Source organism: Oncorhynchus mykiss, chromosome 17, assembly GCF_057628025.1.
Source record: "Oncorhynchus mykiss isolate SJ-2025 chromosome 17, ASM5762802v1, whole genome shotgun sequence".
Lineage (NCBI taxonomy): Eukaryota > Metazoa > Chordata > Actinopteri > Salmoniformes > Salmonidae > Oncorhynchus > Oncorhynchus mykiss.
In genome coordinates this window covers 69,975,624-69,990,241 of record NC_143038.1, presented here as the reverse complement: position 1 = coordinate 69,990,241, position 14,618 = coordinate 69,975,624, and the positions used below count along the sequence as shown (strand labels likewise).

General features: G+C 49.5%; 1 protein-coding gene across 3 annotated transcripts in view; it reads right to left on the bottom strand.

Annotated features, from left to right (window-relative positions):
- Positions 1 to 14,618, bottom strand: part of mars1 (methionyl-tRNA synthetase 1) — an 81,537-nt gene that overhangs the window by 12,195 nt on the left and 54,724 nt on the right. For 2 of the 3 annotated variants that reach the window (XM_090206448.1, XM_090206447.1), the window contains exons 9-16: positions 13,130 to 13,333; positions 11,706 to 11,907; positions 7,306 to 7,380; positions 6,834 to 7,004; positions 6,400 to 6,495; positions 5,649 to 5,766; positions 5,203 to 5,416; positions 580 to 711 (exon numbers count right to left, since the gene is read on the bottom strand). In XM_090206448.1, coding sequence (XP_090062574.1) covers positions 580 to 711; positions 5,203 to 5,416; positions 5,649 to 5,766; positions 6,400 to 6,495; positions 6,834 to 7,004; positions 7,306 to 7,380; positions 11,706 to 11,907; positions 13,130 to 13,333 — 1,212 coding nt within the window. Of the gene's footprint in view, positions 1 to 579; positions 712 to 5,202; positions 5,417 to 5,648; positions 5,943 to 6,399; positions 6,496 to 6,833; positions 7,005 to 7,305; positions 7,381 to 11,705; positions 11,908 to 13,129; positions 13,334 to 14,618 lie in introns of all 3 variants that reach the window. The other variant, XR_016488098.1, reaches the window with a different exon arrangement.

Sequence of the window (14,618 nt, the reverse complement as noted above, 5' to 3'; positions counted from 1 at the left end):
CCTGATAGGGTGAACAGAACAGAACAGATCCTGATAGGGTGAACAGAACAGAACAGATCCTGATAGGGTGAACAGAACAGAATTAGCAACACGGTCAAATATGACCTTATTTCAAAATGTGTTGTACATTATGGTGGTGCTGCGTCAACATGAACTCTCCAGACCACAATATAACATATAAACTTCAACATGAACTCTCCAGACCACAATATAACATATAAACTTCAACATGAACTCTCCAGACCACAATATAACATATAAACTTCAACATGAACTCTCCAGACCACAATATAACATATAAACTTCAACATGAACTCTCCAGACCACAATATAACATATAAACTTCAACATGAACTCTCCAGACCACAATATAACATATAAACTTCAACATCAACTCTCCAGACCACAATATAACATATAAACTTCAACATGAACTCTCCAGACCACAACACAAAATATAAACTTCAACTTTCAACTCTCCATTCTTTTCAGACACTCCTAAAACTGTGTCAGTGCAAGTGTGTGTGTGTGTGTGTGTGTGTGTGTGTGACAAGCAGCATTTTGACAACTGGTTCTTACTTGACTCTGTCCATGAGGTTAATGTACTGCTTCAGCTCCCATCCCACCTGAGCCAACAGTCTCTTGTCCTCCTGCTGAAGAGCCATGGCAGGGACACAGCTCTCAAAGAACTTACTGACAAACATACCAGCCCTGAGAGAGGGAGGGAGGGAGGGAGGGAGAGAGGGAGGGAGGGAGGGAGGGAGGGGAGGGAGGGAGGGAGGGAGGGAGGGAGGGAGGGAGGGAGGGAGAGGGGAGAGAGGGAGGGAGGGAGAGGAGGGAGGGTGGGGGGAGAGAGGGAGGGAGAGGGGAGGAAGAGAGGGAGGGAGGGAGGGAGAGGGGAGGAAGAGAGGGAGGGAGAGGGGAGGAAGAGAGGGAGGGAGGGAGGGAGGGAGGGAGAGGGGAGGAAGAGAGGGAGGGAGGAGAGAGGGAGGGAGGGAGAGGGGAGGAAGAGAGGGAGGGAGGAGAGAGGGAGGGAGGGAGAGGGGAGGAAGAGAGAGAGGGAGGAGAGAGGGAGGGAGGGAGAGGGGAGGAAGAGAGAGAGGGAGGGAGTGGAGGAGGGAGGGAGGGAGAGGAAGGGAGGGAGGGAGGAGAGAGGGACGGAGGGAGGGAGGGGAGGAGGGAGAGAGGGAGGGGAGGAGGGAGAGGGGAGGGGAAGAAGAGAGGGAGGGAGGGACGGAGAGGGGAGGGAGGGACGGAGAGGGGAGGGGAGGAAGAGAGGGAGGGAGGGACGGAGAGGGGAGGGGAGGAAGAGAGGGAGGGAGGGAGGGAGAGGGGGAGGGAGGAGAGAGGGAGGGAGAGAGGGAGAGAGTGGGGAGGAGGGAGGGAGGGAGGGAGGGAGGGAGGGAGGGAGGGAGGGAGGGAGGGAGGGAGAGGGGAGGAAGAGAGGGAGGGAGGGAGGGGGGGGAAGAGAGGGAGGGGGGGGAAGAGAGGGAGGGAGGGCGAGGGAGGGAGAGGGGAGGAAGAGAGGGGAGGAAGAGAGGGAGGGAGGGAGGAGAGAGGGAGGGAGGGAGAGGGGAGGAAGAGGGGGAGGAAGAGAGGGAGGGGAGGAGGGAGGGAGAGGGGAGGAAGAGAGGGAGGGAGGGAGGGGAGGGAGGGGAGGGAGGGGAGGGAGGGGGGAGGGGAGGAAGAGAGGGAGGGAGGGAGGAGAGAGGGAGGGAGGGTGGGGGGAGAGGAAGGAGGGTGGAGGGGGGAGAGGAAGGAGGGTGGAGGGAGGGAGGGTGGAGGGAGGGAGGGTGGGGGGAGGGAGGGAGGGAGAGGGGAGGAAGAGAGGGAGGGAGGAGGAAGGGAGAGTTCATCACAAGCAATTCCTTACATTTCCCAATGTGTTGACTTCATGATTAATGATTAATTCCAATACCTTATCATTTATTTAACGATTTAAAATAAAACACAACTACCTGAATAATAAATGACACATTTCCTGGTTTAGAGATTCAGCTGTTGGTACTCTGCTCTTTCCACACCCCCAGACCCAGCCTCTACCTCTCCTGCTACAGACCCAGCCTCTAACTCTCCTGCTACAGACCCAGGCTCTACCTCTCCTGCTACAGACCCAGCCTCTACCTCTCCTGCTACAGAACCTGTTGAGGACCAGCCTCTACCTCTCCTGCTTACAGACCCAGCCTCTACCTCTCCTGCTACAGACACAGCCTCTACCTCTCCTGCTACAGACACAGCCTCTACCTCTCCTGCTACAGACCCAGCCTCTACCTCTCCTGCTACAGACCCAGCCTCTACCTCTCCTGCAACAGACCCAGCCTCTACCTCTCCTGCAACAGACCCAGCCTCTACCTCTCCTGCTACAGACCCAGCCTCTACCTCTCCTGCTACAGACCCAGCCTCTACCTCTCCTGCTACAGACCCAGCCTCTACCTCTCCTGCTACAGACCCAGCCTCTACCTCTCCTGCTACAGACACAGCCTCTACCTCTCCTGCTACAGACACAGCCTCTACCTCTCCTGCTACAGACACAGCCTCTACCTCTCCTGCTACAGAACCTGTTGAGTCACAGCCTCTACCTCTCCTGCTTACAGACCCAGCCTCTACCTCTCCTGCTACAGACCCAGCCTCTACCTCTCCTGCTTACAGACCCAGCCTCTACCTCTCCTGCTACAGACTCAGCCTCTACCTCTCCTGCTACAGACACAGCCACTACCTCTCCTGCTACAGACACAGCCTCTACCTCTCCTGCTTACAGACCCAGCCTCTACCTCTCCTGCTACAGACCCAGCCTCTACCTCTCCTGCTACAGAACCTGTTGAGTCACAGCCTCTACCTCTCCTGCTTACAGACCCAGCCTCTACCTCTCCTGCTACAGACACAGCCTCTACCTCTCCTGCTACAGACACAGCCTCTACCTCTCCTGCTAGACACAGCCTCTACCTCTCCTGCTACAGACACAGCCTCTACCTCTCCTGCAACAGACCCAGCCTCTACCTCTCCTGCTACAGACCCAGCCTCTACCTCTCCTGCTACAGACCCAGCCTCTACCTCTCCTGCCACAGAACCAGCCTCTACCTCTCCTGCTACAGACCCAGCCTCTACCTCTCCTGCTACAGACCCAGCCTCTACCTCTCCTGCTACAGACCCAGCCTATACCTCTCCGGCTACAGAACCTGTTGAGTCACAGCCTCTACCTCTCCTGCTTACAGACCCAGCCTCTACCTCTCCTGCTACAGACCCAGCCTCTACCGCTACAGACCCAGCCTCTACCCCTCCTGCTACAGAACCAGCCTCTACCTCTCCTGCTACAGAACCAGCCTCTACCTCTCCTGCTACAGACCCAGGATCTACTTCTCCTGCTACAGACCCAGCCTCTACCTCTCCTGCTACAGAACCTGTTGAGTCACAGCCTCTACCTCTCCTGCTACAGACCCAGCCTCTACCTCTCCTGCTACAGTACCTGTTGAGTCCCAGCCTCTACCTCTCCAGCTACAGACCCAGCCTCTACCTCTCCTGCTACAGAACCTGTTGAGTCACAGCCTCTACCTCTCCTGCTTACAGACCCAGCCTCTACCTCCTGCTAGACACAGCCTCTACCTCTCCTGCAACAGACCCAGCCTCTACCTCTCCTGCTACAGACCCAGCCTCTACCTCTCCTGCTACAGACCCAGCCTCTACCTCTCCTGCCACAGAACCAGCCTCTACCTCTCCTGCTACAGACCCAGCCTCTACCTCTCCTGCTACAGACCCAGCCTCTACCTCTCCTGCTACAGACCCAGCCTCTACCTCTCCTGCTACAGACCCAGCCTCTACCTCTCCTGCCACAGAACCAGCCTCTACCTCTCCTGCCACAGAACTAGCCTCTACCTCTCCTGCTACAGACCCAGCCTCTACTTCTCCTGCTACAGACCCAGCCTCTACCTCTCCTGCTACAGACCCAGCCTCTACCTCTCCGGCTACAGAACCTGTTGAGTCACAGCCTCTACCTCTCCTGCTTACAGACCCAGCCTCTACCTCTCCTGCTACAGACCCAGCCTCTACCGCTACAGACCCAGCCTCTACCCCTCCTGCTACAGAACCAGCCTCTACCTCTCCTGCTACAGAACCAGCCTCTACCTCTCCTGCTACAGACCCAGCCTCTACCTCTCCTGCTACAGACCCAGCCTCTACTTCTCCTGCTACAGACCCAGCCTCTACCTCTCCTGCTACAGAACCTGTTGAGTCACAGCCTCTACCTCTCCTGCTACAGACCCAGCCTCTACCTCTCCTGCTACAGTACCTGTTGAGTCACAGCCTCTACCTCTCCAGCTACAGACCCAGCCTCTACCTCTTCTGCTACAGAACCAGCCTATATCTCTCCTGCTACAGAACCTGTTGAGGCCCAGCCTCTACCTCCCCTGCTACAGACCCAGCCTCTACCTCTCCTGCTACAGAACCAGCCTCTACCTCTCCTGCTACAGTACCTGTTGAGTCCCAGCCTCTACCTCTCCTGCTACAGACCCAGTCTCTACCTCTCCTGCTACAGAACCAGCCTCTACCTCTCCTGCTACAGAACCTGTTGAGAACCAGCCTCTACCTCTCCTGCTACAGAACCTGTTGAGGCCCAGCCTCTACCTCTCCTGCTACAGACCCAGCCTCTACCTCTCCAGCTACAGACCCAGCCTCTACCTCTCCTGCTACAGACCCAGCCTCTACCTCTCCTGCTACAGACCCAGTCTCTACCTCTCCTGCTACAGACCCAGCCTCTACCTCTCCTGCTACAGAACCTGTTGAGGCCCAGCCTCTACCTCTCCTGCTACAGAACCAGCCTCTACCTCTCCTGCTACAGAACCTGTTGAGGCCCAGCCTCTACCTCTCCTGCTACAGTCCCAGCCTCTACCTCTCCTGCTACAGAACCAGCCTCTACCTCTCCTGCTACAGAACCTGTTGAGGCCCAGCCTCTACCTCTCCTGCTACAGACCCAGCCTCTACCTCTCCTGCTACAGAACCAGCCTCTACCTCTCCTGCTACAGACCCAGCCTCTACCTCTCCTGCTACAGAACCTGTTGAGGCCCAGCCTCTACCTCTCCTGCTACAGAACCAGCCTCTACCTCTCCTGCTACAGAACCTGTTGAGGACCAGCCTCTACCTCTCCTGCTACAGACCCAGCCTCTACCTCTCCTGCTACAGACCCAGCCTCTACCTCTCCTGCTACAGTACCTGTTGATGAAGTTGCCCAGGTTATTGAGCAGCTCAGAGTTGTTCTTGGTGGCCATGTCGACCCAGGAGAAGGCCGAGTCCTGTCCCTCGGGACGGAGGTACAGCAGGTAGAATCGCCACACGTCAGAGGGGATGCCCGTATCCTTGGCCATGTCACCAAACACACCAACACCTCGACTCTTAGAGAACTTGGTGTCCTCGTAGTTCAGGTACTCTGAGAGGAAACACCGACACGGTGGCTCATTTCATCTTATCCACAACGACTGGGGATTCAACTGGGTAACAACGGCTGAACATGAACAGTCAACAACCACAGTGGTCAAACTAAAAATGAAATATCTGAAATATTAAATTGTATTGTCTGTAACATTAATAGGGATTTCAAGTTTGACCAACACTAAAGCCCTTTGTGTGTGTGTGTGTGTGTGTATGTGTGTGTGTGTTACCTGTAGCCACCAGGTGGTTGACCAGTGTATAGTTGTCCTGTGCTCCCAGTAGAGAGCAGGGGAACACTACACTGTGGAACGGAACATTGTCCTTGGCCATGAAGTTATACAGCTCCACCTGGTGGTAGAATACAGGAATTACATGACGTTATACAGCTCCACCTGGTGGTAGAATACAGGAATTACATGATGCTATACAGCTCCACCTGGTGGTAGAATACAGGAATTACATGAAGTTATACAGCTGCACCTGGTGGTAGAATACAGGAATTACATGAAGTTATACAGCTCCACCTGGTGGTAGAATACAGGAATTACATGACGTTATACAGCTCCACCTGGTGGTAGAATACAGGAATTACATGACGTTATACAGCTCCACCTGGTGGTAGAATACAGGAATTACATGATGTTATACATCTCCACCTGGTGGTAGAACACAGAAATTACACAAAGTTATACAGCTCCACCTGGTGGTAGAATAAAGGAATTACAGATCCAAACATGTCTGGAATATATCAGAAATTCAGTCCTGGATGGCTGCTATTTATGAAGGATTGTTTTCAGAATTAACACACCTGACTGAGCTAACCGTGGTTGATTAGTTGAATTTGATATGATTAAGTGTTGATCCACTGGGGAGACTAGAAGGCTGTAGAACTGAAGTCTGTAGCTGGGTGGAGTTGGGTTTAAAGAGACCAGAAGGCTGTAAACATCACAGAGTATGACCTGATTGGTAGACACACTGTACCTGCTGTGGGTTCTTCCACCACTTCTCCCATTGGTCAGTGTAGTTGGCTGTGATGGACAGGTAACCAATAGGAGCGTCAAACCACACGTAGAACACCTGGAGACGAAAGAAGAGTAAGATGATTACTTCCTGAATGGGGGGGAGAGAGAAAACAGAGTGTGTGTGTTCAAGAGAATGAGAGAGAGAGAGAGAGAGATAAAGAGAAAGAGAGAGACAACGAGAAAGAGAGACAACGAGAAAGAGAGAGAGCTAGAGAAAGAGAGCTAGAGAAAGAGAACGAGAGCTAGAGAAAGAGCTAGAGAAAGAGAGAGCGCTAGAGAAAGAGAACGAGAGCTAGAGAAAGAGAGAGAGAGAGCTAGAGAAAGAGAGAGAGCTAGAGAAAGAGAGAGAGCTAGAGAGAGAGAAAACTACTGAAGGTTGAGTTTGTCTGGTACCTTGTCAGAGAAGTCGGGGTGAGGTACAGGGGTTCCCCACTTCAGGTCTCTGGTGATGCAGCGGGGTTTGAGTCCGTCCCTCACCCAGGATCTGGTGATCTGTTTGGCATTGGCCGTCCAATCCCCTGACCCAGTAGACCTCTCCAACCACTGCTCCAACTCAGCCTCCAACTGACCACAGAGAAAGAGTGGTATACGAGAGAGAAGGAGAGAAAGAGAGTGAAAGAGAGAGAGAGAGAGAGAGAAAGAAAGAAAGAGTGAGAGAAACAGAGAGAGAGAAACAGAGAGAGAGAGAGAAACAGAGAGAGAAAAAGAGACAGGGTGGTATACGAGAGAGAGAGAGAGAAAAAAGGTACGGGAGGAAGAGATAAACAAGCACCTTAGTTTAAACACCTATAACATCTTATCTTATTATGTGGACTTAGAGACAAACTAACATGGTGGGACATTTGAAAGACGTGACTGTGTGTACCTTGGGCAGGTCCAGGAACAGGTGTTTGGAGGATTGGACTACAGGAGTCTGACTACACACCTTACAAGTAGGCTCCTGTAGAGAGAGAGGACACATCACTAAGGTCTTGTAGTGGAGGAGAGAGAGAACACATCACTAAGGCCTTGTAGTGGAGGAGAGAGAGGACACATCACTAAGGTCTTGTAGTGGAGGAGAGAGAGAACACATCACTAAGGCCTTGTAGTGGAGGAGAGAGAGAACACATCACTAAGGCCTTGTAGTGGAGGAGAGAGAGAACACATCACTAAGGCCTTGTAGTGGAGGAGAGAGAGAACACATCACTAAGGCATTGTAGTGGAGGAGAGAGAGAACACATCACTAAGGCCTTGTAGTGGAGGAGAGAGAGAACACATCACTAAGGCCTTGTAGTGGAGGAGAGAGAGAACACATCACTAAGGCCTTGTAGTGGAGGAGAGAGAGAACACATCACTAAGGCCTTGTAGTGGAGGAGAGAGAGAACACATCACTAAGGCCTTGTAGTGGAGGAGAGAGAGAACATATCACTAAGGCCTTGTAGTGGAGGAGAGAGAGAACATATCACTAAGGCCTTGTAGTGGAGGAGAGAGAGAACACATCACTAAGGCCTTGTAGTGGAGGAGAGAGAGAACACATCACTAAGGCCTTGTAGTGGAGGAGAGAGAGAACACATCACTAAGGCCTTGTAGTGGAGGAGAGAGAGAACACATCACTAAGGCCTTGTAGTGGAGGAGAGAGAGAACACATCACTAAGGCCTTGTAGTGGAGGAGAGAGAGAACACATCACTAAGGCCTTGTAGTGGAGGAGAGAGAGAACACATCACTAAGGCCTTGTAGTGGAGGAGAGAGGGTGACCCTTGCGTCAGCGACTTGCTGGCGCTTCCTGGGGGGGGGGGGCACCCTAGGGTTACTGTTACCCACGGCACCCCAGGGTTACTGTTACCCACGGCACCCCAGGGTTACTGTTACCCACGGCACCCCAGGGTTACTGACGTCCTCGGAAATGTGATGAAACTTAAATGAACTAATTTAATGTAACCAGGGCTTTCTCCTATAGAGCTCCATTTTAATGGAATGGTCTGCCTATCCATGTAAGAGACGCAGACTCGGTCTCAACCTTTAAGTCTTTACTGAAGACTCATCTCTTCAGTGGGTCATATGATTGAGTGTAGTCTGGCCCAGGAGTGTGAAGGTGAACGGAAAGGCACAGGAGCAACGAACCGCCCTTGCTATCTCTGACGTGACCTTCCTGTTCGGGTTGGTACCCCCCCTTGGTTTGTGCAGTGGCGGAGATTTTCGTTGGCTGTACTCGGCCTTGTCTCAGGATGGTAAGTTGGTGGTTGAAGATATCCCTCTAGTGGTGTGGGGGCTGTGCTTTGGCAAAGTGGGTGGGGTTATATCCTTCCTGTTTGGCCCTGTCCGGGGGTTTCCTCAGATGGGGCCACAGTGTCTCCTGATCCCTCCTGTCTCAGCCTCCAGTATTTATGCTGCAGTAGTTTATGTGTCGGGGGGGCTAGGGTCAGTCTGTTATATGTGGAGTATTTCTCCTGTCTTAAGTATGCTCTCTCTAATTCTCTCATTCTCCCTCCCCTCCCGGAGGACCATGCCTCAGGACTACCTGGCATGATGACTCCTTGCTGTCCCCAGTCCACCTGGCCGTGCTGCTGCTCCAGTTTCAACTGTTCTGCCTGCGGCTATGGAATCCTGACCTGTTCACCGGACGTGCTACCTGTCCCAGACCTGCTGTTTTCGACTCTCTCTCTCTACCTCACCTGCTGTCTCCAACTCTGAATGATCGGCAATGAAAAGCCAACTGACATTTACTCCTGAGGTGCTGACCTGTTGGACCCTCTACAACCACTGTGATTATTATTATTTGACCATGCTGGTCATTTATGAACATTTGAACATCTTGGCCATGTTGTTATAATCTCCACCCGGCACAGCCAGAAGAGGACTGGCCACCCCACATAGCCTGGTTCCTCTCTAGGTTCCTTCCTTTCTAGGGAGTTTTTCCTAGCCACCGTGCTTCTACACCTGCATTGCTTGCTGTTTGGGGTTTTAGGCTGGGTTTCTGTACAGCACTTTGTGACATCAGCTGACGTAAGAAGGGCTATATAAATACATGTGATTGATTGATATGAATGTAATTGTCATGTTTGTATTCCTTCAACAGCTCATAAACAGAGTAACATTTTGATGTCTTACTGTGGGTGGATTTCTCGTTACAGAGTCGCTGTGCCGCCAGATGTGACCTTCTACCTAGTGGTTAGAGCGTTGGACTAGCAGCCTAAAGGTTGCTAGTTCAAATCCCCGAGCTGACAAGGTACAAATCTGTCGTTCTGCCCCTGAACAAGGCAGTTAACCCACTGTTCCTAGACCAGTTAACCCACTGTTCCTAGACCAGTTAACCCACTGTTCCTAGACCAGTTAACCCACTGTTCCTAGACCAGTTAACCCACTGTTCCTAGACCAGTTAACCCACTGTTCCTAGACCAGTTAACCCACTGTTCCTAGACCAGTTAACCCACTGTTCCTAGACCAGTTAACCCCCTGTTCCTAGACCAGTTAACCCACTGTTCCTAGACCAGTTAACCCACTGTTCCTAGACCAGTTAACCCACTGTTCCTAGACCAGTTAACCCACTGTTCCTAGACCAGTTAACCCACTGTTCCTAGACCAGTTAACCCACTGTTCCTAGACCAGTTAACCCACTGTTCCTAGACCAGTTAACCCACTGTTCCTAGACCAGTTAACCCACTGTTCCTAGACCAGTTAACCCCCTGTTCCTAGACCAGTTAACCCCACTGTTCCTAGACCAGTTAACCCCACTGTTCCTAGACCAGTTAACCCCACTGTTCCTAGACCAGTTAACCCACTGTTCCTAGACCAGTTAACCCACTGTTCCTAGACCAGTTAACCCACTGTTCCTAGACCAGTTAACCCACTGTTCCTAGACCAGTTAACCCACTGTTCCTAGACCAGTTAACCCACTGTTCCTAGACCAGTTAACCCGCTGTTCCTAGACCAGTTAACCCGCTGTTCCTAGACCAGTTAACCCACTGTTCCTAGACCAGTTAACCCACTGTTCCTAGACCAGTTAACCCACTGTTCCTAGACCAGTTAACCCACTGTTCCTAGACCAGTTAACCCACTGTTCCTAGACCAGTTAACCCACTGTTCCTAGACCAGTATACCCACTGTTCCTAGACCAGTTAACCCACTGTTCCTAGACCAGTTAACCCCACTGTTCCTAGACCAGTTAACCCACTGTTCCTAGACCAGTTAACCCACTGTTCCTAGACCAGTTAACCCACTGTTCCTAGACCAGTTAACCCACTGTTCCTAGACCAGTTAACCCACTGTTCCTAGACCAGTTAACCCACTGTTCCTAGACCAGTTAACCCACTGTTCCTAGACCAGTTAACCCACTGTTCCTAGACCAGTTAACCCACTGTTCCTAGACCAGTTAACCCACTGTTCCTAGACCAGTTAACCCACTGTTCCTAGACCAGTTAACCCACTGTTCCTAGACCAGTTAACCCACTGTTCCTAGACCAGTTAACCCACTGTTCCTAGACCAGTTAACCCACTGTTCCCAGGCCGTCATTGAAAATAAGAATGTGTTCTTAACTGACTTGCCTGGTTAAATAAAAGGTAAAATAAATAAAAAGTGTATAGATGAGACTGGGAACTTTTATACATTTTGTTCTATAGGATTTTCTAGGCCAATCAGAGTGATGCTAATTAAACGATACGGGTTATTGACATTTTGGTTCCGCTTGGGGACGAATAGAATGAGTCGCTCTTTTCATTGTGATTTCAATGTAAATATTAGTAGGCTACACTAAATCTGGTCATCCTCACAAAAGATTTGTGTCAAATCCCATTCTTCAGCTTCAGTCTCCTTGACGTTGTCTCCATGGTTTTTAGACGTTTGGGACGACTCTATTACTTCCTTCCATTGTACCAGGAAACCTAAACCAAGCGCCGCAAAAAGTATTTGAAAATATTCAACCCAGATCTGTCTGGATCAGGTAAACTCCATTGATTGATTAATTGATTGATTAATTGATAGATTAATGAATTGATTGATTAATTGATTGATTAATTGATTGATTAATGATTGATTAATTGATTGATTAATTGATTGATAGATAATGGCCGTGTTCCAGAACATAGACGTTGCTGAAGCCTGACAGATCTACAACTTACAGATGTTTAGATCTTACAACGCCTGGATAGGTATTTTAAGTATCAGATAACCAAATCAGATGTTGAAGCAATTTGTCAGTCGATGAAGAGGCACGTAACCATTGGCTGTTGCGTCGTCTAGCCTTCGCTGTGGAACGTGCCCCCTATAAAAGGTCTCTCCAGCACCTCACCCGTAGCTCCACAGCGTTGATAAGCTTGCCACACTTGTCACACTGGTCCCCTCGGGCCTCTGGGTAAGAGCAGAAGGGACATGTTCCCTCGACGAAGCGGTCGGCTAGAAAACGCTGGCACGCCTCGCAGCGCAGCTGCTCCACAATGTCTTCAAGTAGGAAGCCTCGCTCATGGAGACGCCAGAAGATGTTCTGGGCTATCCTGAGAGAGAGAGAGAGGATACTTATTCACAAATAAATTCAAAACACCTTCAAAGTTTTCTATCATTCGTACAAACCCCTGAAGAAAATGAATCCACACTAATTCTCCACACAATAGTTTTGATGCGATCAGTCCCTGTTTGAACAGCGGAAGAGGAAGAGGAAGAGGAAGCCGTGTTGCAGAACCCTTTGACATGTCTAGCTACCACACTCCCAGTGTATTGCTAATGTACAGTACCAGTCAAAAGGTTTGGACACACCTACTCATTTAAAGGTTTCTCTTTATTTTTTACTATTTTCTACATTGTAGAATAATAGTGAAGACATCTAAACTATGAAATAACACATATGGAATCATGTAGTAACCAATAAAGTGTTAAACAAATCTAAATATATTTTATATTTGAGATTCTTCAAAGTAGCCACCCTTTGCCTTGATGACAGCTTTGAACACTCTTGGCATTCTCTCAACCAGCTTCATGGTTGAGTCACCTGGAATGCATTTCAATTAACAGGTGTACCTTGATAAAATACATGTCTTTCTTAATGTGTTTGAGACAATCAGTTGTGTTGTGACAAGGTAGGGGTGGAAGATAGCCCTATTTGGTAAAATACCAAGTCCATATTATGGCAAGAACAACTCCATACCCCACCTTTGCCCTCAGAACGGGGCGGCAGCATAGCCTAGTGGTTAGAGCGTTCGACTAGTAACCGGAAGGTTACAAATCCCCGAGCTGCCTGCCCCCTGAACAGGCAGTTAACCCACTGTTCCTAGGCCGTCATTGAAAATAAGAATTTGTTCTTAACTGACTTGTTAAATAAAGGTAAAATAAAAAAATCAATAAAAGAACAGCCAACAGTTCTTGACCCAAACCAGTGTGTCTGGCAGCTACTACCACACCCCGTTTAAAGTTACTTACTTACGTCTTTTATCTTGCCCATTCACCCTCTGAATGGCACACAGACACAATACATGTCTCAACTGTCTCAAGGGTTAAAATTCCTTCTTTAACCCGTCTCCTCCCCTTCATCTACACCGGCTGAAGTGGATTTAACAAGTGACATCACTAAGGGATCATAACTTCCACCTGGATTCACCTGGTCAGTCTGTATCATGGAAAGAGCAGGTGTTCCTAAATGTTTTAGATCAGGTGCTGAATCCTCCTATATAATCCAGAGAATAGACAGAACTTCAACGTGGAAATCCTACCACCGCTACTCACTCAGTCTGTTTCTTTGTGGTGGTGCGGCCAAAGAAGTCGAAGTCGACCTGGAACCACTGGTAGATGGAGGCGTGGACAGCATGGTACTTGTCACAGATCTGCTGCACTGTCAGACCTTCCTCACGGGCCTTGTTCTCTGTAGCTGTGCCGTACTCATCAGTCCCACACACATACAGTACATTCCAACCACGCAGACGACCATACCTGGGAGACACAGAGACACAGAGAGACATGAAATGAATGTGTAAGCGAGAAACAGAGAGGAGAGATAGAAAGACAAACACAAAAGAGGTCATGGAGACTTGGAGACACTATGGCTCAAGGGGTAGGATACTGAATAGTATAGTAGGGTAGTGTACAGTATAGTAGGGTAGTGTACAGTATAGTATAGTAGGGTAGTGTACAGTATAGTATAGTAGGGTAGTGTATAGTATAGTAGGGTAGTGTACAGTACAGTAGAGAAGGGCACAGTACAGTATAGTAGGGTAGTGTACAGTATAGTAGGGTAGTGTACAGTATAGTAGGGTACTGAATAGTATAGTAGGGTAGTGTACAGTATAGTAGGGTAGTGTACAGTATAGTAGGGTAGTGTACAGTATAGTAGGGTAGTGTACAGTATAGTAGGGTACTGAATAGTATAGTAGGGTAGTGTACAGTATAGTAGGGTAGTGTACAGTATAGTAGGGTAGTGTACAGTATAGTAGGATAGTGTACAGTATAGTAGGGTAGTGTAGGGTAGTGTACAGTATAGTATAGTAGGGTAGTGTACAGTATAGTAGAGAAGGGCACAGTAGAGTATAGTAGGGTAGTGTACAGTATAGTAGGGTAGTATACAGTATGGTAGGGTAGTGTACAGTATGGTAGGGTAGTGTAGGGTATAGTAGAGTAGTGTACAGTATAGTAGGGTAGTGTACAGTATAGTATGGTAGGGTACAGTATAGTAGGGCAGTGTACAGTATAGTAGGGTAGTGTACAGTATAGTAGGGTAGTGTACAGTAGGGTAGTGTACAGTATAGTAGGGTAGTGTACAGTATAGTAGGGTAGGGTAGTGTACAGTAGGGTACTGTACAGTAGGGTAGAGTAGTGTACAGTAGAGTAGGGTAGTGTACAGTAGGGTAGTGTACAGTAGGGTAGTGTACAGTAGGGTAGTGTACAGTATAGTAGGGTAGTGTACAGTACAGTAGGGTAGGGTAGTGTACAGTATGGTAGGGTAGTGTACAGTATGGTAGGGTAGTGTACAGTACAGTAGGGTAGGGTAGTGTACAGTAGGGTAGTGTACAGTAGAGTAGGGTACAGTCGATTTGAGTAGGGTAGGGTAGTGTAGAGTAGTGTACAGTATAGTAGGGTAGTGTGCAGTAGGGTAGAGTACAGTATAGTAGGGTAGTGTACAGTATAGTAGGGTAGTGTACAGTAGGGTAGGGTAGTGTACAGTATAGAAGGGTAGTGTACAGTATAGTAGGGTAGTGTACAGTATAGTAGGGTAGTGTAG